At 44.3% G+C, this 23,210-nt stretch overlaps 2 protein-coding genes across 2 annotated transcripts in view; one reads left to right on the top strand and one right to left on the bottom strand.

Annotated features, from left to right (window-relative positions):
- The window catches only part of CAPZB (capping protein (actin filament) muscle Z-line, beta), a 65,957-nt gene extending 43,718 nt beyond the window's left edge, over window positions 1-22,239 (bottom strand). The window contains exons 1-2 of the mRNA XM_009995796.1: window positions 22,225-22,239; window positions 4,751-4,840 (exon numbers count right to left, since the gene is read on the bottom strand). Of these exons, the coding sequence (XP_009994098.1) occupies window positions 4,751-4,840; window positions 22,225-22,239 (105 nt within the window). The remainder of the gene's footprint in view (window positions 1-4,750; window positions 4,841-22,224) is intronic.
- Window positions 22,240-22,472: 233 nt separating this feature from the next.
- MINOS1 (mitochondrial inner membrane organizing system 1) overlaps window positions 22,473-23,210 on the top strand; it is a 24,672-nt gene continuing 23,934 nt past the window's right edge. The window contains exon 1 of the mRNA XM_009995797.1: window positions 22,473-22,527. Within this exon, the coding sequence (XP_009994099.1) occupies window positions 22,473-22,527 (55 nt within the window). The remainder of the gene's footprint in view (window positions 22,528-23,210) is intronic.

The following is a 23,210-nucleotide window of genomic DNA, read 5'->3' on the forward strand; positions in this document are numbered from 1 at the left end:
TATCTTTCTCCTCAATTCTGCTCAGGCTCTTGGGCTCGAAACACAAAAAGCTCCAGTCACATTCTCATATTCTTTATGGTCTGTGCAGCCCAAGCAATGCAGTTTTCCTGGAGATAAATCCTCCAGCTTCATATATCTCCAGTTACTAAAGGCATGCAAGCAAATTTCAGACTTGCCTGAAGGCACAAGAGCTACAATGAAGCAAGGACCTGAACATTTCAAATATTCAAGTATTTCTGAATCACAAGTTGATCTATTATTTTTTAATTCATCACTCTGGGACTTTCCAAAAAGTAACACATTCTACCAAAAATACTTAAGATTCTCCTGTGATGAGAAAGCAAAGATGATCACCTCCCAAATCTTTAATTGCAAGCAGAGTCTCAAAAAATAACCAGTAAAGTTACTGACTGCTGTCTCTGTAAAAGAACTCTAGCCTTAATTCTTCCATGGCAGCATAACTTGATTCTCTATTTCAAGAAAGCTTTCACTTTAGGGAATAAATTGACTATTGTTTTTTTTTAATATCAGTCTTGCTAGGAAAAGCATGGAAGGAAGTGGTGGCTGTGAGAAAACCCCACTGTCCTGGTGAGTCTGTTGCTCCACTTTGTGAGAATGATTCCCTGTCCCCACTTCACGGCAGCCACCTGGCTTTGCTGAGTCAACTAGACTTGATCTCTCATTTATGTGATAAACACTCAGGCAAACATCCAAATTAAAACACCCAGCAGTAAACTTGTACTTGAAAAAGCAACCTGCTTAACTTTTACCAAGATTGAGAGCACATCAACTTCCATACTCAGGTCTAAGCCAACAAGACAATTCAGTCACAGACCCTCTATTTGCTTCACATGGCCCATGAACACCATAACTCTAGCTTCCACCTACCACGTTTCCCAGAGATGCACCCCTCTAAGACATGTCACTGCGAAAAACAACCCAGAAGGATTCTGGAGGGTCTCACTCACCTCCCTTGTGTGCTGCCAAGGTGTCCCAGGAAGAGATCCTCCACAGCAGCACTACCTGATGCCCTCTTTGGGGTTCCTCTTGGAAGTAACACAGACAAAAGTACCTGGGGACCGACTGAACTTACCTCAGGAGAAAGGAAGCAATTCCCTTTGATTGTCTTGATATTTCAGACCCTTTAGTTAAACTCTGAAATCAGCCCTACCACCTTCCTTCAAACCATGGTTCAGCATGGTTTCCACCAGCCCTCTTAACTGACACCCAGAAACATTCCCACCCAGAAAATACCCTTAATATTCTCCTTTCAGCAAGTGATGAGGACAGATGTGATTCACAACTGACTTATAAACAGCACAGTACAACAACAGCAGCAACTTCTGGACAATGTGAGGCAATAAGGAGGTGAGACTATTTATTCTACACAATTAAAAGCTGTATTAATGCTACAAGTGCTGTCACTTGGTGTATCCTCAGAAATCCATTTAAGAGCAGTACATACACCTTTACAGCTCCTCCCATGGGAGCTGCTACAGCTCAGTCTTGGCTGACAAGGAGATGCCCCAAGGCTTCAGTTACCCCAGTTTTCTGAGGAGCTACATGGAAATTTATTCTAATTTAAATTTGTTGCCCTTAAAAAGGTATGTGTCTACACTAAACCCATTTTCGGGAGGGAGATTTAGAAGTCTTGTACATTTTGACAGCCTCCAAGCAGTCTATTTACATGCAATGACTAATTGAATTCCAACCAGAGCATTCCATGCCAAGGCACATCACCAGCACCAGGCACAGCTTCTTTCAGGCAGGACTTCTGGAGTCCTGTGATTGACAAGGTCCCTAATGAATTCTAATTGAAGACTCAGGCAGCCTGAAAAATGCAACAACAGATGTGGTAGAAGGGCAAACCATAAGCTGTTTGCTAATGAATGAAAAGTGTCTGGTCTGATGAGGGCCAGTGACCCAAAAGTTCTCTTCTTCCACCCATCCTGTTACTTCACGTTCAAGTTTGGACCCTTTCCCTTGGCAGCCCAACACTTGGGGGCAGTCATGTACAGTCCTGAACATATTCCATCCACTCCTGGTGGCACCAAGACACTCTTATTAAAAAGTAGCAGCAGAGAATGGCTTTGACAGAGCAAGAGGGAGCTCAGGGAGGGAACTTGGTGCGGTTATCCTTCCCAGCGGGAATACAAGCCTCAGAAGGAGATGTCAGTTTCTCCCAACATTAGGAATTTAGTTAAAAACATGAGAGTTTTTTACATACAAAGGGACGTTTCTAAGTGATCTTCACCTCCTTTCAATGGATCTTGAGCAAGCAGCAAAACAGTGGCTACACTCATCAGTCTGGAGATAATCCAGTCAGAGTGCTCAGGGTTTAAAGAGATCTCTGAAGATAATCTAGTCCAACCTCACTGGGTAGAGGAGGATCACCTACAGTAGATCCCACAGGAACATGTCCAGATGGGTTTGGATGTTTCCAGAAGACTGTAGCAAGCTGAGATACAAGCAGACTTCAAGTTCTAACCTGTGCTTCACACTGAAAAAAAATTACACTGGCCTCTGCTCCAAGTCTACTCCAGAATGGCAGTGTAATGAAGCAAGGACACCATGCACAAAGGAAGCAGAAGTCAAGGTGTCATCTTCTATAATTCTGTCCCAACTTAAATGAACCTACTCATGCTCATCACACATTTGAGTCTGACCTTTTGCTTCAAGGAGGTTATTGTCTGGTAATTGTACAGGAAACAGAATATAAACATCAGCTGTAAAGGTTTGGATGTAACTTTCCAAAAAAGGTCAAAAAATTACTTGCTTGGGTCTGGCTTATGATGTTTTTGGAACTACTACAGGTGGCAGTGCAGACACAGCTCTTGTCTAACCAGAGCAGTCTGGTGAAGGTCAGGCTGAGGGTGGCTGCAGAAGAGGTCTGCAGATGTCTCAACAATACAGAAATCATACTGATGTAACAAATTATTTCATCTCTAACCCAGTGCAAGGACTGCAGTGGGAACCACACAGACCTTCCTTCTAACCAGCCTCATTCAAACTGGTCTGTTTCATGTTACACTTTCAATATGAAAAGAAGCCCAGTGAGCATGTGGCTGATGGAAAGCATGTAGAGCACTAATGAGCACCATCCAAAAGTCATTCCAACATTCAGAGGTAACCAGCAATTTTCTGAGTCATTAAAAAAAAAACCTCCTACCAATTAAACAGTCAAGCTCACTGTAGCTCCCCAAACAACTCCTTGTTTCCAATGGCCCTTGGAGCTGCTCAAACCCTGATATCCTTTCAGTCCTCCAAAATTCATCAGAAAACCAACCATGTCACCCCAGATCACGTCAGTGATTCGGTTATTCTGTGTCCTACCTCCAGCAACAACCACAAAAATGATACTTTAGGCTGCCAAGAGTTTTGGTGGCACAGATGTAGCCAATTACTAAACGGTTTCAAGAAAGAGAAATAATCCCTTCCTGCAGGGAATAATTTCTTTCCTGACCCACAAGAGCTTTACCTGTACCTTGGCTTCTGTAACTGAAGGCAGTATTTAAAGAGATTTTGAGAAATTCAAGTTAGCCACAGCTTTTTGGACCATGGGACTCCTCCTCTCTAGTTTGCTAACACCAGGTTCAATACCACTTAGGACCAGAGCTCCTCAACTAACCTTCTCCTCAGTAAGCAGATCCTTTTCTGCACACAAAGATGACAAACAGCTTGGACACAATTTAACAGTTAAGGGGCATTGTTAAAATAGCTGCTGTGTGAAGAACCATCAGATTTCTAGGGTCTCCCAGACAAGGTTTGTCAGCACCCTGAATAAAATGCAGACCTGCCACAGAAAAGGGGTGTAGTTTTCACTACAGGGAAGAGGAAAGACTTAGTGCAAAGGTCTAACTGCCCTGCCCCAGCCTCAGTGATCTCTCTGCAAAAATTCAGAAGCTTAGGTTAGAAATAGGCCAAATATTCAGACTGGACAATAGAAATATACTTTCCCAGCCATCCATATAGGAAGTTCTGTACAGACTAAATCCATATTTTGTAAGTTACTCCAGAGGCTGCTCACTGTATTCAGGGACAGCTGACTCCACCTGGCCTATTAGAGCCCAACTGTGCATCCCAAAATGTGCAGCTAAATCCTGTGCAACTAGAAATGAGCATAAGTATCCCTCTGCAGTTAGTTTCCCTCACTAGCCATTTATAGAAGGAAAACAAAATGTTTCAGGGACAAGCAGAAAACAGGTATCAGGCACAAGATGGTTGGACAGAGATGTATCTTTTTTTTTGGCTAGTCACTGGACTGCAGAATACCTGATATGGCATAAACTATAAATAGGTTTGGGTGTTCTCCAGTGCTCTAACATATTCTGCCTTTGAAGCCACAGCACATTCACTGCACCTACTGCCCAAGCCCTGGGTCAAACTAGAAACAGGCAGGTAGTTTATCAGGAGTACAAGGGCAGGCATCAACCCTCTATTAAATGTTCCAAATTACTTTTATTAAACAGTCACCTCCAAACTGGTGATGATTTCATCAAGAAAGCTGCTAAAGATCCTCCACCTAAAAGCCTGTCCAGGTATACAGAGTAATTAGTACCTGTTGGCTTGCTCAAAATAAACATGCAGATTCTTGACATTGTTTGGGCAATTGCCCGTGTTCTTCAACCAAAAGACAAGGAAAGAAACAAAACACCACACCTCTGAGATGCTTCAGGAAATGTTCTTACATACCAGATCTTTGCCACACCCAGGACTTGGCCATTACTTGGTCAGAGCAGCCAATACTCACCAAGTCAATGAGGTCACTGAGATTCTTCTCTATCTGCTGGGGAGGCAGACGCCTCATCAAGTCCAAGGCACAATCGAGCTGCTGGTCACTCTGCAGAAACAAGAACACCTCTGGGTCACAAATGCACAGGTAGCACATCCCAATCACACACACAGGAACTGCAGTGCTTGCTGACTGCTCTGATATGAGAGATAATTTCTGGGTCTAAGCAGCAGCATGTTTTTTACTCATACAAACAGATTTCAATAATGCTCAGAACCATTTTTGGTTCATTCAGTATTGGAAAAAGTGTTCTAGACTGTGAGTCATAAAATTATGGAATGGTTAAGGTTGGAAGGGACCTGAAATACCATCTAGTTCCAACCTCTGTGCTTTGGGAGGTGTCCCTGCGCACCAGCCCAGGTTGCTCCAAGCCCCATCCAACCTGCCCTTCAACACTGCGAGGGATGGGGCAGCCACAGATTCTCTGGGCAACCTGGGACAGGGTCTCACCACCCTCACAGCAAAGAATTTCCTCCTCACGTCCAACCTAAATCTCCCCTCCTCCAATTTTAATCCATTCCCCCTCATCCCATCCTTCCCTGTCCTTGTCCCAAGCCCCTCCCCAGCTTTCCTGGAGCCCCTTCAGGCACTGGAAGGTGCCCTAAGGTCTCCCTGGAGCCTTCTCTTCTCCAGGCTGAACACCCCAACTCTCTCAGCCTGCATGGAGAGAGATGGATGGATTTAAAAGCAGAGTTTAAACTGGTGTCACGCTGCCAATTTAACCCCATGCTGTTGATGGAAAGGAGTCCAGCCCTCACCTCACTAAAAAACATTCAAATGTTTCTGCCAATGTTTAATGCATTTATTTTTTTTTTCCATGCTATCTCATTAATCTGGGTTAGGGAACTGAAAGTTCCTTCCCTGAAGCAGTTTTAACACTTCCTCAATTGCACTGTGACATTTAGCTTCAGACAACCAGCATCTAAGACAAATTCTGTTCCAACACAGAGCACACTGCCCCTCCTTCAGCTTTATCAGAAAAACGGAATGAAACACACAGACAAAGTATGATCCATTCTTTCCTTCTTGCTACAAACAGGCACCAACAGTTGCCTGTATCTGGGAAACCAGGGACTTCAATTATTTTGAGAAACCACAGCAACACACTCCAACAGGGTTTATTGCAGCTGGCTTCATGACCAATTCTGACAAAGAAAACCTTAAATTTCACTTCAGTCAGGAAATGTGCACCAGGCATTGCCACAGACACTTCATGAGCTGAATCATGTTCCTGACATCTCTTTAGTTCTCCTTCTCACCCAGAGGTATGAACAGACATTTTCCTGCAAGCCCAAGAGGATCCCAAATCTGCAGGAGTGACTCTGGTCAGCAGGCAGCTGAAGTACAGCCGGTTGGTTTTCAGTGCTCCTTCCTCTCCCTTTTTTTCCTGTCATTCCTCTCCACACACACACAATGAGCTTAGCTTTTATTTCTCCCTCCTGTGACCTGCCAGACTGCAAAAGTCTTATTTAAGAAATTATTTACAACTAAAGAAGTTACATTATCACATGATACAAGTAGCAGCCCCCAGGTCAGGGAGAAACAGGAAGCAGGGTTTCCTGCAATTAAGCTCTAGCCTGGCAAGGAGCAAGTGCTCAGTTAGGAGACATCATTTATGAAACCTGTTCCTAAAAGGTACTACCCATTCACTATCAAAAGATAAATATTTTACAGCCAGCAAGTCAGACAGCTTGGTCTGGGGAGATTATCTATTTATTTCTCAGCCAGCTCAGGTTATATGTCTTATTTGCAAAACACTCCAGCTCCAGTCACCTGTTGTCATTCAAGGACATGCTCAAGTAATGTATATAAACCCCCCCAGACTCTTTACACACTTGGATAATGAGAAAAGCAACTCTTGGATAATGAGAAAAGCAACTCCTTGGCTGAAATGAGTCTGGAGTGAAGTTATTTATCTTAGAAAGCCACCCCAAACTGATCACAACTATCACCATATTCATGCACAAAATTGACAGCCAAGGTTTTCAAAGCTTACTAGTTATTTTCATTAGAAGTTCAGGGGAAGAGAAAACTACTTACTTTTGCTTTTCAGTCCTGAGAGAAAGACACTACGGAGATGGCCTAGGTCTGGCCAGCTGCAGCAGCCAAGCTCAGGCAGGGGATCTTTCTCACCAAGTATTGTCTTTACCTCCTGCTATCTCTTACGTCAGGAAAGGAAAGCTGGCACATGGTCATAAGGTCATGCTCCCCCCCTTTGGGATCGTGGGAACACTCAGGGAAGTGCTCCATCCTCCTCTGCCAGCTGGAATTGTTTCATAGACAAAAAAGCCTAGGGAAAGAACTCCTTGGCTGAAATGAGTCTGGAGTGAAGTTATTTATCTTAGAAAGCCACCCCAAACTGATCACAACTATCACCATATTCATGCACAAAATTGACAGCCAAGGTTTTCAAAGCTTACTAGTTATTTTCATTAGAAGTTCAGGGGAAGAGAAAACTACTTACTTTTGCTTTTCAGTCCTGAGAGAAAGACACTACGGAGATGGCCTAGGTCTGGCCAGCTGCAGCAGCCAAGCTCAGGCAGGGGATCTTTCTCACCAAGTATTGTCTTTACCTCCTGCTATCTCTTACGTCAAAAAAGGAAAGCTGGCACATGGTCATAAGGTCATGCTCCCCCCCTTTGGGATCGTGGGAACACTCAGGGAAGTGCTCCATCCTCCTCTGCCAGCTGGAATTGTTTCATAGACAAAAAAGCCCAGGGAAAGATGATGTTAAAACCCACCACTAAAGCTGCAACCCCAGAGGAAGTTCTACAGTGTGACCACTTTGAAAGAAACTACATTGAATGAGGAGCAGCTACATTTGCAGTGTTTTCTGGATTAATCACAAGAACTTGGACTGACCATTTTTGTTACTATATATTCCATAGCAGCTGTAAAAAGACTTGAGCAAGAGTGTTCAAGGCAGAGATTCCTAAAGGGGTCTTGAACATGGCTGTGTGCAATGGAAAAACAAAAACATCCAAGCACAGAGAACAGTATATTTTTCTGGTATCACAGAGGTAAAAGCAAGGCTGAGCAGCAGGACTCTTCAGTTTTCTTGCAGAACATTTAAATAATTAAATGGCTTGCCAGCAGGTCTCTTAAAGCTCTGAAATAAAGGCAGGTTTGCTGTATTTCTCTCCCTAAATCTGTGGTTATAGAGTTAGATTAATCCAGCATAAATCCATGTCAAAAAGGCAACAGAAATCCCAGATCAGAGAGCAAAGTGGTACCTCATGGTTTTGGATACATCTGGTTATGTCCTAGTTCAGAACTGAACAAGTAATTCTACCACTGACTTTGTTTCTGGTTCTTTCAGTGTGAGGTGAGGTTTTAAAAACCAGGTCTGTGGTCAAACACATCCTTTGGTTCCAGACCTCCGGCCCAGCTGAAGTAGATTTGTATGTACTTCTATACTAAGAGACAGGAACCACATCCAAGGTGCCAAAACCAACAGCACAGGGTGCCCTAATTTTACAGAAGAGTGAACATTCCCACTGCAAATTTGAGAGTGGCACATGAGTGGCACTTAAAAATCCCACAAAGCTTCACACAAGCTGTGTAAGAAGAAAGTGTTCTTCAGGAATTTGGGATATATGTCACCTACCCCACTGCAGTTGACCCAATCTGCTTCTCTTCACCTCTTCTGGATTTCTACTTGCTTAATTCTCTGGTGAAATTGAAATCTCAAGATGTGGTTTCTTAATGTATCTCCAGACCAAACATTTCTACAGAATTCTTGCCTTTAGACATGGAGAGGATTATAAACCCCTGCTCCCTGGGAAGGTGATCAGACAGACTGTCTCCCAGCCTGGGCTGCTCTCAAAGCCAAGCTCTTTGAGGTTGCAGGACTTAATGAGCTTAGTGTTTACTTGATATGAGGCAGTTTTCCACCATTCCTCTGTTTCATCCAGCACTGATCTCCTGTGGAGGAGCAGGGAGTTCAGACAGAAATTCTAAATGAAGTTTTATTACAGCTCAAGTCACTGAAGAATTTAGAGATCACAGGAATCCCAAAGACTGAAAATATTAGCTGAGATGAAAGCTCCTTAACAAGTTCCCTCTAAAAATGTTCGGCTACCTAGAATCTCCACTTAAGCATCTGCTCTAGTGTTCCCATGGTACTACCAGAGGGAAAACGTTATGAATGTGTCTATAGCAGTATTGTTTGTTTAGCTTCCTTTGCCTGCATCTGCCCTTCTCTTCAGTCTCTTTGCTCTTATTTCCAAAAGAAAAACACTTTCAGAACAGCCACAGGTCTCTGGTCATCTAGGCATTCTGTTGAGGCTCAAATAAAAACAAATACTACTAGGGGGGGAAATAAAAAGGCAGTTGAATAAATGTGTAGTAGACTAATTCCATTCATGCTGTAAGCAGCATTGTTCAGAGGCTGAGCACGGGCAGATGTTGTTCAAAGCAGAATACACACAAAAAAACCCAATCAGAAGCTACTACAGGTTTTGTTCAGGCATTTTGAGAAGGTGTGTTTGTAGATTGTGCAATGAAACAACATGTTGCCATTCTCAGGACTTGAAACAAGGCTGTGCCATGATCATTGTTACTCATTTTAAGAGTCTCTTCTCACCTGACATTTGTATGCAGCTGGCAGGAAAAAAGGTGCAAACTGCAAAAATTAAAACAGGCACAACACTGAACTTCCTTTGCAGCTCCACTTGCCATGTCCTCTAAAGCCCACAGCTCCTTAGGATCAGAGGGACAGGGCTCAGGAGTAGTGGCATTAGTTCAAGGTCCCTGCCAGGATATGGGATGCTGATAACATCAAGCAACAGGAGCTGGCCCAACATTATGCAACACTGCAAGCAAACACACTCTTCATGCAGTTCTTGCAGTTCATGGCACCCAAATATGCTCTGCCAGACTGAGGTGATGAACAAACCCCACCCCATTTGCACTACATTTTGCACAGAATTGTCACCTGATAAACAAGGTGATTACAAGGCAAGATGTGTACCCAGAGCCTCTCATAGCTCAGTGTCACTGGCAGAGCTGGTAACACTTCACAGGAGCTGTCCTTAGACTCTCTCCTCAACAGACACTAGCAAGCTGATGAGTTACTGCATTTACTTTGCACTTCTTTTAAAATATCTAATTTATACTATATTCACCTGGTTTGACCACTTGCCACTGCCTATTACCCAAGACTTAACCCTAGGCTCTGGGTTTTCAGAGGGTTCACACAAACCTGCAGCTCTACCTGTTTCCCACTTGACAGGAGGTAAAAGATTTAAAGCTCCCAGCCTCACAGTCACCAGGAACTTGTTTCTATTTACCACAAAGACCTGCAGATTTAAATCCTCTGGTCTTCACAGCTTTGCTCTGATAGCTCCTGCTCATTTGACTATATTATTGCTGAGCAAAAAGAGAGTCAGGCAGTTTCTTCAAAAAGAAAGCCAAGCTGCTTTCACTTCTGTGTTGTATTTCTGTATTAACTACTCTGAGCTAACTCCTGAACCAAAAGAAACCAACTGAGTTAGCTCAGTGCTACTGCAGTGGCAGCTCCTCCATATTTAAGACCTTTCTGGGACATAAAACCTTTCCCACAAATATAACACTTCTACTCAAGGCATGACTCTGCTTCCTACTCCCTTTCCCATTTCTGATGCCACCTTAGAAGAATTGGATGAGCTAAAAATCAGTTCAGTAGTTCTTATTAAGGTAGAAAAAGCCACACAGGTGTAGTAAGAATATTAATTATTTGGCTCCTGCTGCCCACATTCAGCCCTGAAATGCTCCAATAATTGGGACCCTGGAGCTGGATTACAACAGATAAAACAAAGGCCAAGTTTTGCTCAAGGGTGGCATCTGAAAAGTTACCTACAGTCCAAGTCCAGGCTAGAACCTCAGCTTCCAATGAACAGAAATATTAAATAAAAAACCTGAAAGTACACAAAAAATAGAACATTTGCTCAAGTTATGCAATTTGAAGCAATCCCACATCAATCCACTTCAGTCAGTTTACAAGGAAAATATCTTTGTCAATCAATCCAGGGCCAGAAGTACACAACCAGCAAATTACTTTTTTTCCCTTCCTTTTATGTTGCAGACATACCCCAGATTGTAAATCATATTATTTCCTCTCAGTTCTCCCAAAAGGAATGTCTGACTAATGTTTCAGCTTTGTGATACCAAAACAATCTTTTCTCTAATTGAAACAGATACCCAACCTCCCCTCCTGCTTGTCACTTTAATTCTTACCAACATCCAGAGCTCAAAAAGCAGAAGACTCCCTTTTCAAATCCCACAATTGCATAGTATTACTGTTAGAAGCTTTAGCAAAGGGTTGAATTATTGTAACCACAGAGTAATAAAAAGTACAGTAGGATGGTAAGTTGCAGGATTCCCTTCTCAGCTGTCAGCATTCACTTTTTAGGATATTAGATGGGAAGGGGAGTAACTCAGTTATATGATCCATGAAGCCCAGACAAGCTCTGCACTCATGACATTTCCATCAGCTGCACAAATTCCTGGCAATCTGTTTTTCTGCATTATTTTTCCCTTGACTATTAACCCTCTTCTGGCAGATCCTATCTAAAACCATTTGTAATGGACTCATAAATCACTGTTTCCTGCCAGCAAGGTGTACTAGTGGGGGAAACAGCAAGAGCCTAAGTAAGGAACAATCAAACATAATAAAAGCTGAAGGTACACTGTGCTGGGTTATAAAAGAACAGGTCAAAAATGACTAAACATGACACTAATATAGGCTGCATTCTCCTTCTCTTAACTACTTCTAGCTTTGTCTTCTCTGGTGAGACAGTGGCTTTTATTATCTCAGACACTTTGGACCACACTGGATGTTTAGTAGCAAGTTCAGCTCAATTTGCTGTGGTCCATCACTGTTGTGTGGTCAAGACCAAGCAGATCCATTCTGAGAGTGCTGATGCCATGAATTACAAGTGAGGAATAAAGATTAAAATAAAATCAAGAAGTGATGGATTGGAAGATTTTAGCAAAAGCTGCTGTACTCAGCCTCCCACAGCTCCCTTGTAACCAGTGTTTACTTACTGAGCAATTGTACAAGTCACATCACAGCTTCTGAGTCACCAAATCTTCTCAGAAATGTTCTGCAGAACATGGTTTCTTTTGTTCTACTCTGCTCTACTGAGCACACTATGGAGAAGCAGAACTAACCCCAGTTAATGACTAGAAACATCTTCCTGGCTTATTTTCTAAATCCAAGTCAAGGTGTTGCACCCTCTGACGAACATCCCTGCATGCTTGTAAAAAAAAAATTAAAAATGAAAGGTCTACTCTAAACCTTAGAAACACTGACCAGCTTTTGTCCTACACTGGACCAGAAATTTAAAACACACCAACTTCAGAAAGATGTGAGAGATCATGAATGATCTCTTCTTTAAGAAGTTCTGCAGGAAGAGTAACTTAGATGTCTGCTCCAAAGACTCAGGCAGGGGAACTAAAATCATCTTTGGGAAGCAGAGCCAGGGAGGCAGCTCATGTTTCACTGCCACCAGCATCCTGAGGAAACCGGATACTTCTCACCATTTCAGGCTGACAGCACAACTACAGCAGATCCTAGACAGATGAAAGGAGTGGCAAAGGTCTTCTAGGAGAAACTACCCAAAAGATCTACCTCCTCCTCCATTCCAGCTCAAAGCTTATGATCAGTGTTTTGCCAAATCTTTGTTTGTTGCTTTACCTCCAAAGCAGATGATTTCAAGCATCCTTTCAATCATGGAACGCTTCGGGTTGGAAGGGACCTTAAAGATCATCTAGATCCAATCCCCCTGCATGGGCAGGGACACCTCCCACCACACCAGGTTGCTCCAAGCCCCATCCAACCTGCCCTTCAACACTGCTAGGGATGGGGCAGCCACAGCTTCCCTGGGAAACCTGGACCAGGGTCTCACCACCCTCACACGGAAGAATTTCTTCCTAAATTCAAAAATAATTTCTTCATACATTCTATTTGACTTCATCATCATTCTTACCTCCAAACCAGGTAAGCATTGTTCGCGGTTCATGGGACATTACCCAGCATCCTAACTCAACTCCAGAAACAATTACCAAGTGAATTATAATATAACTGCTTCCATCACTTCATCAAGAAGCTCTTTCCAGCCCTGACAATTCTGTGATTCTAACTAACAAGCCCTGACAGTCTGGATCAGACCAGTTGACTATAGTTCATTATTTTCTTTAGAAGAATTCGGTATGTTCTGTAGCTTCTCATTGCTGCTTTTCAACTAGATGCATTTCAGCTCCCACTAGTACTTCTACAAAAATGTAAAGCACCCAGTGAATCCCAGAATGGTGAAGTTGGAAGGCACCTCTGGAGATCGTCTACTCCAACCCCCCTGCCAGAGCAGGATTCCTTAGAGCAGATCCCACAGGAACACAACCAGGTGGGTTTGGAATGTCTCCAGGGATGGAGACTTCGCAACCTCCCTGGGCAGCCTGTCCCAGGGCTCTGTTACTATCACAGTAAAGAAGTATTTTCTTATATTTAGGTTAAACCTCCTATGCTCCAGTTTGTGCCCATTGCCCCTTGTCCTGTCCCTGAACACCCCAGAGAAGAGTCTGGCCTCATCCTCCTGACAAACCCTGGAGATATTGATCAGCACTGATCAGATCGCCCCTCAGGCTCCTCCTCTCCAGCTGAACAGCCCCAGCTCTCCCAGCCTTTCCTCACAGGCAGATGCTCCAGTCTCCTCAGCATCTCAGTGCCCTGTGCTGGACTCTCTCCAGTAGCTCCTTGTCCTTCTTGAACTGGGGAGTCCAGAACTGCACACAGTGCTCCAGATGGGGCCGCACCAGGGCAGAGGGGCAGGAGAACCTCCATGACCTGCTGGCCACACTCTTCTTAATGCCCCCCATGAGGCCACTGGCCCTTTTGACTGTGAGGACACACTGTTGGCTCATGGTCAGCCTGCTGTCCACCTTGACTCTCAGGTCTTTTTCCCCAGACAAAAACAATCAACATTTGCTTGGCACCTCCTTCCCAGCAAGGATGTATTCTAAGATGGCAGATACTTACATCTACTTTCAAAACTAATTGAACATCTATCACTTCAGTTTATAAAGTCCACTGCAAGTCTCAGTCATCTGCTCAGCCGCAAGAGCTGCCACGTACAAACAGGAGAGCAGGATGGAGCAGCACTAAAGCTTTCTGGGAACAAACGATTCATCTTGACCTTTTGCCACAATCACTAATGATGTCTGCACGACTGTTTGTCTTCTAGGTAACAGAAACAATGTTTTATTTATTAAACTTGTCATTGAACATGACAATGTAATTTACTAGCTTTAATCTGGTGCCAAGAATTCCTGTGAAGCAGAAAGTTTGCAAAAAGTCTTTTCCCAATAAATCATGGCATCAAGTGAATGTGCAATCTATTAGCCCCACATGAAAGAGTAAAATGGGGACAGCAGTAAAATAACTGCATGGAAGTTGCACAGATGGCAAAAAAGCATTGCTAGATTTTAATAAATGGGATTAAAGACACTGAAGTTGACTGGAGAGCTGACTACCTTTTCAATTAACATTCAGAGATTTAGTTAGACTAATGTTACTGCACAACAGGGGGTGCTTTGCCCATTTTAAATCTGGATGTACGTAAAATAACATTTTCTTTATGTATATATATCTACAGAAAGGAAATCTTAGCCAAACAAAAGGAAGCAAACCTGTTCCAACATAGCATTGAGACACAAAACTTTGAAAACACTTTAGAAGGAAGCCTGTAACATCTGCCTGATGGTTTCACTACCAGAGCAGATGTCTTAAGCACAAGTATGCACATACCCCTTACAGACAGACACCCTGACAGACAGTTGTACTGACAGTGTCACCACCCAGCTGTCTCATGAACCAAGGAACTTGAGGTGCCTCTCAACAAGCCAGGATGGTTCCTCAGTCCCTTTCTGCAGGTTCACAAATACTTTGGCACACATCAAAGTGCTGTGCAGTCAAGGAAGTCTTGCTTTCTAAAATCTGTGAAGCTACCTCCTACCCACCCTCCTTCTCCACACTGACTCACACCACACAGATTACTCTGGTAAAGTTTTGGCAGCCTGTGCAATAGGAAATCGTGCCCAGGATCCTCCTCCTGACCTGACCAGCCCTTTGGCAAAAACTCCTGTTACCTCTGCAAGCTCCTTCTGCACAGCCCATAGTTTCAACCCTGCATATGAATCCCAAATTGGTGATTAATACTCTGTCATCCTCATCCTCCCACTTCATTACTTCATTCTCTGTAAACCTACAACTAACTGGCTTAGTTCAGCCTTTGAAATAAGCTAATACAGAAGGGCTGTGTGGGTTCCTAAGCCTGATGACCTGTTTTTCAGTCACATTACCTTCTTGCCTCCCATTCAGACATTGCTGAGGAAGCACCTGGATCAGTCTCTAGAGAACCACTGCTTAATTTTTACAGGGGTCAATTATTATTTATTTTTTTAATTGAAACCATAATTACTACAAATTGAACAACTCTCGAGATTCAACACTGCCATTTGTCCTCCTGAACATCTGCAAACACATTGTTTGTGATGTCTTATTTTAATCCTGTTAATGCTGGATGATCTTTTCAAAATGCTCTTCTACTCCAGATGCTGCTCATCTCATGAATGTGACAGCTTGGTCAGCACAGTGTCAGAAGAGGAACTGCTCAGTTCAAATACAGAACTGTTTATGTGCTGAAACAGCCAAGTGTGGCAAGTTGGTCCTGGCCTGACAGATCCAAGGTCTCTTTCCAGTCAAGTGAAAGCTAGATTTTTTCATAGAATAGAATCATGGAATGGTTTGGGTTGGAAAGGACCTTAAAGATCATCTAGATCCAATCCTCTCCCATGGGCAGGGACACCTCCCACCAGATCAGGTTGCTCCAAGCCCCATCCAACCTGCCCTTCAACACTGCCAGGGATGGGGCAGCCACAGCTTCTCTGGGCAACCTGGGCCAGGGTCTCACCACCCTCACAGCAAAAAAATTCCTCCTCATGCCCAACCTCCCCTCTTCCAGTTTTAAGCCATTAGCCCTCATCCTCTCACCACAAGCCTTTGTCAAAAGCCCCTCTCCAGACTTCCTAGAGGCCCCCTAAGAGAAGTTGCTTGCATCAAAACCCTTGGTGAAAGGACATGTTATCACAGCAGCTGGGAGAGACATCACCAAGTTGACAACAAACAGCAACACACTTACTAAAAGCACAACTACCACAAACACCTAGTTCAGTACAATGCTTCACACCAGCCTGTTTGCAGAACCCGTGACCTCAGAAAGCTGCCACCAGGCTCACAGCCACCTGCTTGAATACATACACCCAGCACTTTCCAGCATCCTGGAGCCTTGTAGACAGGGTTGTAAATTCATGGGATAACTCTGGCAAGTAATTGGATGCCTGGCAAGGCAGAGGGTAGAGACAGAGAGGTTATCTAATTAGCCCTCATCCCTCAACATTCTCCCATTGCCTAAAAGGTCAAAAAAGTAGGTTAATATGCCTGTTGCTGGGCTTGCTGTGCACTATGTCTTGCAAGGGGTATCTTGCTGACTGGACTGCAAAATGCAGGATACTCCAGGTTCATCCAAGGGATTCAATGCAAAGGATTTTGATTTTCAAACTAGGAAGCTAAAGGCTTGCACATATTTAGGCTGTAAGAATCTCACATCTTTACGTCATAACGTATTTCTTCTCCCTGGAACTCCTTCCTGTACTGTAATTCCCAGGCTGCCCATTCTTCAGTCTTTTTCTGCTTCTGAACATGTCTGACTTACCCTCAAGTCCAGACTGCAGAATGTCACATGTGACCCAACAATGCACCAAAGTCGGGCAGAACTTTTAACAAAGTAAGTAGCAGAGGCAGTTTATGCAGGAGCTTCAGAGGACTCGTGTGCCAATTTCTATCCATGTCAGATTTCTTCAATTTAATATAATGGCCAGTTTTCACCTTATCAAGCTCTGAAGTAGCCCTGTCTCCACTAGTCAGGGAATCATGGAATAGTTTGAGTTGGAAGGGACCTTAAGGACCATCCAGTCCCAACCCCCCTCCACAGGCTGGGTCCCCTCCCCCCAGCCCAGGTTGCTCCAAGCCCCATCCAACCTGCCCTTCAACACTGCCAGGGATGGGACAGCCACAGCTTCCCTGGGCAATCTGGGCCAGGGTCTCTCCACCCTCACACTAAACAATTTCCTCCCAATGGCTGTGTGAAAGCTGTATTTGACCATCCATTGGAGGACTGAGCCAACTCTCTGTGATGACCCCTAAGTTTGCACAGCAACAAGACTCGGGATAAATACAGCTATCAACTGCTGCAGTCAGCATAATGCAGCTGATACTTTACCTCATTCCTCCATTTCATGGCTCTCTCCTCCTTTGAATTAACTCACCAAAAGACCCATCTCTTGTTTCTTGAGTACGTCTCAGGTTGCAAGCCCAGGCTATCACCACCAATCCCCTTTGCTAGCAGCAAGCTTTTTTTAAATCCTGATATTTAACAAAGCAAAAATAACTGGGGAAGGCAGGTAACAGGACATCACCTTCAAACTCAGCAGTTTGCCTAATGGAAAAGATAGCAAGTATCACCTGAAGAAATGCAAACAAAAGTCCCCCAGAGAATAAAGAGTATTTTATTGATGATGGCTTTAGGCAACCACTAAGCTTGTGTCTTCAATGCAGCCTCAACCCTTTTTCCTTCCTCACAAAATCCTCTTACTTCAGCGCTGTTTTCAGTCTTGTTTCTGCTGATGCTGCTAAAATGGTTAGATTCTGGGTTCTGCTTTCACCCAGGCTGGTAACCCTCCCACTTTGCAACAAGGACGTGATTGAAATTCCAAGTCAATGCACCAGGAAAGAACTCGGCTCCCCTTTCTGGAACAAAAAGACACAGAGGACATCCTCCTCACAGTCAGGGACACAGCATCAGCAAGGACAGGCTCTGCAGCAGGGCTGCAAACACCTAGAGTGTAGTCTCCTGGGCTTCAACACAGAGTCAGAGCTCCCATACCAACCCTGTGCTGAAAAATAACACTAGCTATACTGATGAAATAGGAACTGGTAAGGTTTGATTTGCATGGAGCAGGAATAACACAGGCAATCCATGAGAAGGGCAGCCAGGTAAGCCAAATGACTGCAAATACATTCTGTAATTCTTCAGCCCAACTTGGAAGTGGTGGCACAAAGAGCAGGAGCTCAAAGCATGTTGTGGGTTTGCCTTCTAAACCCTGGAGGAGGAAGGCAGGGCAAAAAAAGAGCACCAGATAACACAAGGAAATTAATCTCACTCATGGATGCCAAGGCTCAGGCCACCACTCCAGGAAACACAGCACAAGATTTTATCTGATGCAACTCAAGTTGTTCTAAATAGCAGCCTATTTTGGGTACAAGTAAGAAATGGATCCATTTTCAATTCCTCACTGTAAACTTCCTGAAAATCCAGAAAAAGGACAGGATTGCCACTCTGTTTGGCAACCCCCAGATGGACCCATTTTGGAAAATTACAACATTTCAATTAGGAAACAAGCAAAGCAGCTTCCTCAGCTATGCTGCATTTTCTCCCTGCAATAAGGCCTCCCAGATCAACTACCAGGGAAATGTCTTTACAACTTGCTCAACCAGCATCTACCAGCCATCAACCAACCTCGTGCCCCAGCAAGGAAATTTCAAAAGGAAACATTTCATCTACCACCAGGGCAAGAGCTCAGGCTTCCCAGGACAACCCATTGGCAAGCATCTCCCCCATCCTTGCTTTAGGACATGAGGCCACTTGATCAGCTCCAGGTGACAGGAACTGAAGACAATTCAGCTCAAATAAAGCCACAACAGCTTCATGTGAATTGAATTCCAAGTGCGTTATGAGTTCCACTTTCAGTTCTTAGAGATCCACTTGCAATATTTGGGCAATTCCCACATTAATGCCAACATGAGCACATTGTTCACAGACTGTTAAGTATTCAAGAAGGTATTATACAAATGAAGAAGAAAAAAATCAATTTATGCTCCATCTCCAAGTGGCTGCATTTCCAATGGACTGTCCTGAATCCTTGATCTTTATGTTCAAGTTAGAGAAGGCTTTAATTGACACAACCTATCAGGAAACAAGAGCCCAGCTAGAGAGAGTAGAAAGCTTGAGTCATTCAGATACATTAACTGCTTCTTCACACCACACAGGTTGCACCCAAAAATGAAACTGAAATTAGAAGTTATCTGATTTTAAGTTATTTATTTTTCACCCTTGTTCCTGTAAATGGCAAAAGATTAGAAGGAATGAAAGCAAACACCTGCTTTTGACCTTGTGCATTAAGGGGAGAGTCAAAGATTCGGTTGAGGCAATTTAAACCCTTCAGGACCCCCAGCATAAATCCATGGGGAAATGGGAAACTATCCTGCACAGTGACTGAATAAGACAGTGAATAAAAACAGAAGATCAACATCACTTTGGGCATCTTACACTTCTGAAATCATGTCCTTTGTCTGGAAAAAAGAAAGTCCTTAAACATCACATTGTATTAAAGTGGGGTCAAAACCAGAGCTTAGCACAGATCTAAAGCCCTGCTTGTGCTGCCTGCACAGGCACCTTTCAGAATTTCATGCTTCTCCAGAAAAATTGCTTTCTTCAGCAGGCACTGAAATACACTTTTATTTCAGCTTGAGGTGCAACAACTACCACGTGTATCAGCTCAGAGGGAAACACCCCAACAAAACAAAACACCTCTCCACAAGTTCACCTTACCAGAGTCGTTTGGGCTGGACCAAACATCCTTCCAAAGGGCAGGCAGGAGAATAAACACTGGCACCGCCCATCCCAGCCTGCAGGAGCAACCACCTTCCCAAAGCCACACTGGAAGTGTGGCACCATGGAGTGTTGCAAGACACCCCTAAGTTAATCAGCTGTCCTCTCCACATCAAAGCCAACTGGTGGTAGAGCAGAGCTGACATTCATATCACAGAAGCCCAGACTGGTTTGGGTTGGAAGGGACCTTAAAGATCATCCAGATCCAACCCCCTGCATGGGCAGGGACACCTCTCACCATACCAGGTTGCTCCAAGCTCTTCAACCTGCCCTTCAACACTGCCAGGGATGGGGCTTCCCTTGGGCAACTTGGGCCAGTGTCTTAGCAATGTCCCTTTCCCAAAGAGAGTCATTTCTCTCCTCAAAGTTACAGTACCAAGGACTAAAAATAGCCATTCAGAAGAGCTGAACTGCACTTTCATTTTGTTTTACTCCCAGATGTCAACTAGTAAGAGACCAGCACATATACTTACCATATGAGGAAATCCTGTTTAAACAACCTCAGCTGCAGAATGTTTTTCCTTCCCTAATAAGCCACAAGATGAAGCACCACTGCAATGGCAGCATTCCCTATCCCAACAATACCCTCTCAATTTGAGGATTTTGGGAATTTGCCTTTTAAGATAACATTTAACTAAGCTCAAATGCTTGGCTAATAAAACATGGCCTCTACAGAAGAGCTGAAGCCAGTGTGTTCCTCAGCAGGCACAAGGTCTAAAGGACTTGCTGTGGATACTGGAAACCAAAAGTGACAGGTTCTGTTCAGAAGAAAGCCAAGCTCAGCGTTCAAACAGCTGGGAAAGCACCACCTTTAGCTGCCCAACAAATCATCTAATACGATTTTGGAAGCAGTTGCACAAAACCCAGGTTCTTTATCAAGCAGCAATGTGCTTGCCCAAGACAAACAGCCTCTACCTTGAAAATAAGGGTCGCTCTGAAGAGCACAGGGGGGTTTGTGTGTGGAGTGTCAGCTTCACATCACTCACCCTTGGCTGGGCCTCAGCACTTCTGAGCTGCCTCAAACTCTAAACATTGTGCAGCCAGGACTACACTAGGCAGGCTGAATTTATGGTTGAATAAATTATAAATGTTGCTAAAATTGCCCACTGGCATAGCAGGAGGAATATTTCCTAACATGATCAGGACAGTTTACATAACCTGGAAAGGAAGATTTTGACTTTTACAGAGAGTAACTGGATTCCATCTCCTCCCTACACACAAATCTCAGCATATCCACTCTCCCAAGTCCTGCTTTGCCCTGAATGGTGCATTCAGTTTATTTTTAGCCTCCATCCAGGCAGTTTTCAAGCTCCATGTGTTGCCCTGCCCTGTTTCCCTGAGCACCTGACTGAAATCTGGACACACTTCCGAATCCTCAAGCTCACCAGGAGCAATTCAGACTTGAGACAGCAAATATCTGCTCCACACAGATATCTGCAACACCACAGTACCAAGAAGGTGTCTGGCCTCCTATCCTGTACCATCCCAGTCCCCCAGATGTCATGACACTTGCTGTTGTCTGCACTGAAAGGACCATTTCAGCCTTTCAGTGCTCCATTTCAGTATTGTGCTTTCATAGCCACCAAAAGAAAAGATCTGGAAGTGCTCTGAATGCTGGATTGGGACCTAACCTGAAACTGGATTGCACCTGCACTGTCTGCACAACACTAAGTTAATACTAAGAGTCAGGAAAGTTTTAAAATATCACCACAGACCACTTGTCTTCCACAGAGAAGAGTGTGATTTGTCCTGCACACTCCTAATGGACCTACATAGAATCACGGAATTATTTGGGTTGGAAGGGTCCTTAAATATCATTTAGATGCAACCCCCCTGCATGAGCAGGGACACCTCCCACCACACCAGGCTGCTCCAAGCCCCATCCAACCTGCCCTTCAACACTGCCAGGGATGGGGCAGCCACAGCTTCTCTGGGCAGCCTGGGCCCAGGGTCTCACCACCCTCATAGGGAAGAATTTCTTCTCATGTCCAACCTCAATCTCCCCTCTTCCAGTTTTAAACTATTCCCCTTTGTCTCACCCCTTCCTGCCCTTGTCCCTCCCCAGCTTTCCTGGAGCCCCTTCAGGCACTGGAAGGTGCTCTAAGGTCTCCCTGGAGCCTTCTCTTCTCCATGCTGAACACTCCAACTCTCCCAGCCTGTCTCCAGAGCAGAGCTGCTCCAGCCCTTGGATCATCTCCGTGGCCTCCTCTGGACTCTCTCCATGAGCTCCATGTCCTTCTTATACTGGGGACTCCAGAACTGGACACAGTTCTCCAGGTGGGATCTCATGAGAGCTGAGTAAATGGAGAGAATCACCTCCCGTACTCAAGTTGCCACGTTCTTTGAGTGAGTTCTCAGATGTGCACCCAGCCCCACACAAATACCAGAGTGGCTGCTGCAGGTTCACCCCTAAAGTCCACTCAGCCTTGGAAATTCTGATCAAATTTCTTCAGCGATCTCCATGGATAAACACAACAAATCACAAGACAGCACAAGCTTACAACACTCAGGGAGTTTCTAAATGATTTGTGCTCTACCTCCTCCAGAAAACGGATACAGTCACATTTAAATTCTGACTGGATTCTTCTCAGAGCAGGCCTTAAAAGAAGACAGCATCAACATTGTTATTTTATGCCAAGCCTACTTGTTTTCCTTAAATTCCCTCACTGTGAAGACTTCCATGATGGCAAAAGGTAGGACAGTTTGTTGGAGTCCTGATTCCAAATGCTACAGCCAGGTCTCACTGCACAACTGAAATAAGATGCTCCATCCTGTCACCACCACACTGAGATATCAAGGACAGCATCTCATCTGTTCCACAAGAAGAAGGAGCAAAACCTCCATTTTAACCATTCTTCACCTCTCACCAGAAACTAAAGAGATTTATCCAGCAGAATATGAGTGGCAGGATCACCATGATCTTCAGCTCTGAAGAAAAAACCTTTGTCTCTGAAATCCTTCTGGGTGAAGGTAAGAAGGAAAGGATTATACCTGCTTGCTGAACCAGCCTTGGTATTGCTACACAGCCAGGTATTGGGTTGTTCTTTTTAAAAATCTGAGTACCTTTGAGCATTCTTAAACTGTTATGTTGGAAAACCTGAATTTCCTAACAATGTAAAGTACCCCAGTGATACGTAATCACATCCATGAGGGTTAGGCTGCCTTAGACAGGCTCCACTGAAGCCCACATCCATCCAGGCAAAGCTGGGAGCAGAGCAGGGCCTGGGGCAGTTCCTCTAACTGTTGGATCTCTTCGGAGCTGATGAAATGGATCCCTTTGATACACGGTGCCAACATGAAATGGAAAGGCTTTTTGACCTGGGCTAATCCTTTCAGCAAACACACACCAGGATGGAGATCATTTCACATGACTGAAGACACTAGAGGTTCTTCTCTGGCCAACTGCAACCTTTCCTTCCTGCAGCAGAGCAGCACCCACTGCTGCAGGGTTTACCTGCTCTGCCTGCACCTGGGTTTCCCGCATCTTAGGGATTCCATTAGATCTTAGTACACCTGGACGAGCCTGTCCAACTTCCAGAGGAAGTGCCAAAGCACGGGTGATGATCTGGAGTTGATGGACACCATCGAGAGCAGGTTGGGTCCCCACCGCCCTCAATCGCTGCTGCTGCTGCCGCTGCATCCGCTTGCTTCAC

The sequence above is a fragment of the Chaetura pelagica genome, unplaced genomic scaffold, assembly GCF_000747805.2.
Source record: "Chaetura pelagica isolate M959 unplaced genomic scaffold, ChaPel_1.0 scaffold234, whole genome shotgun sequence".
In the NCBI taxonomy this organism is placed as follows: domain Eukaryota; kingdom Metazoa; phylum Chordata; class Aves; order Apodiformes; family Apodidae; genus Chaetura; species Chaetura pelagica.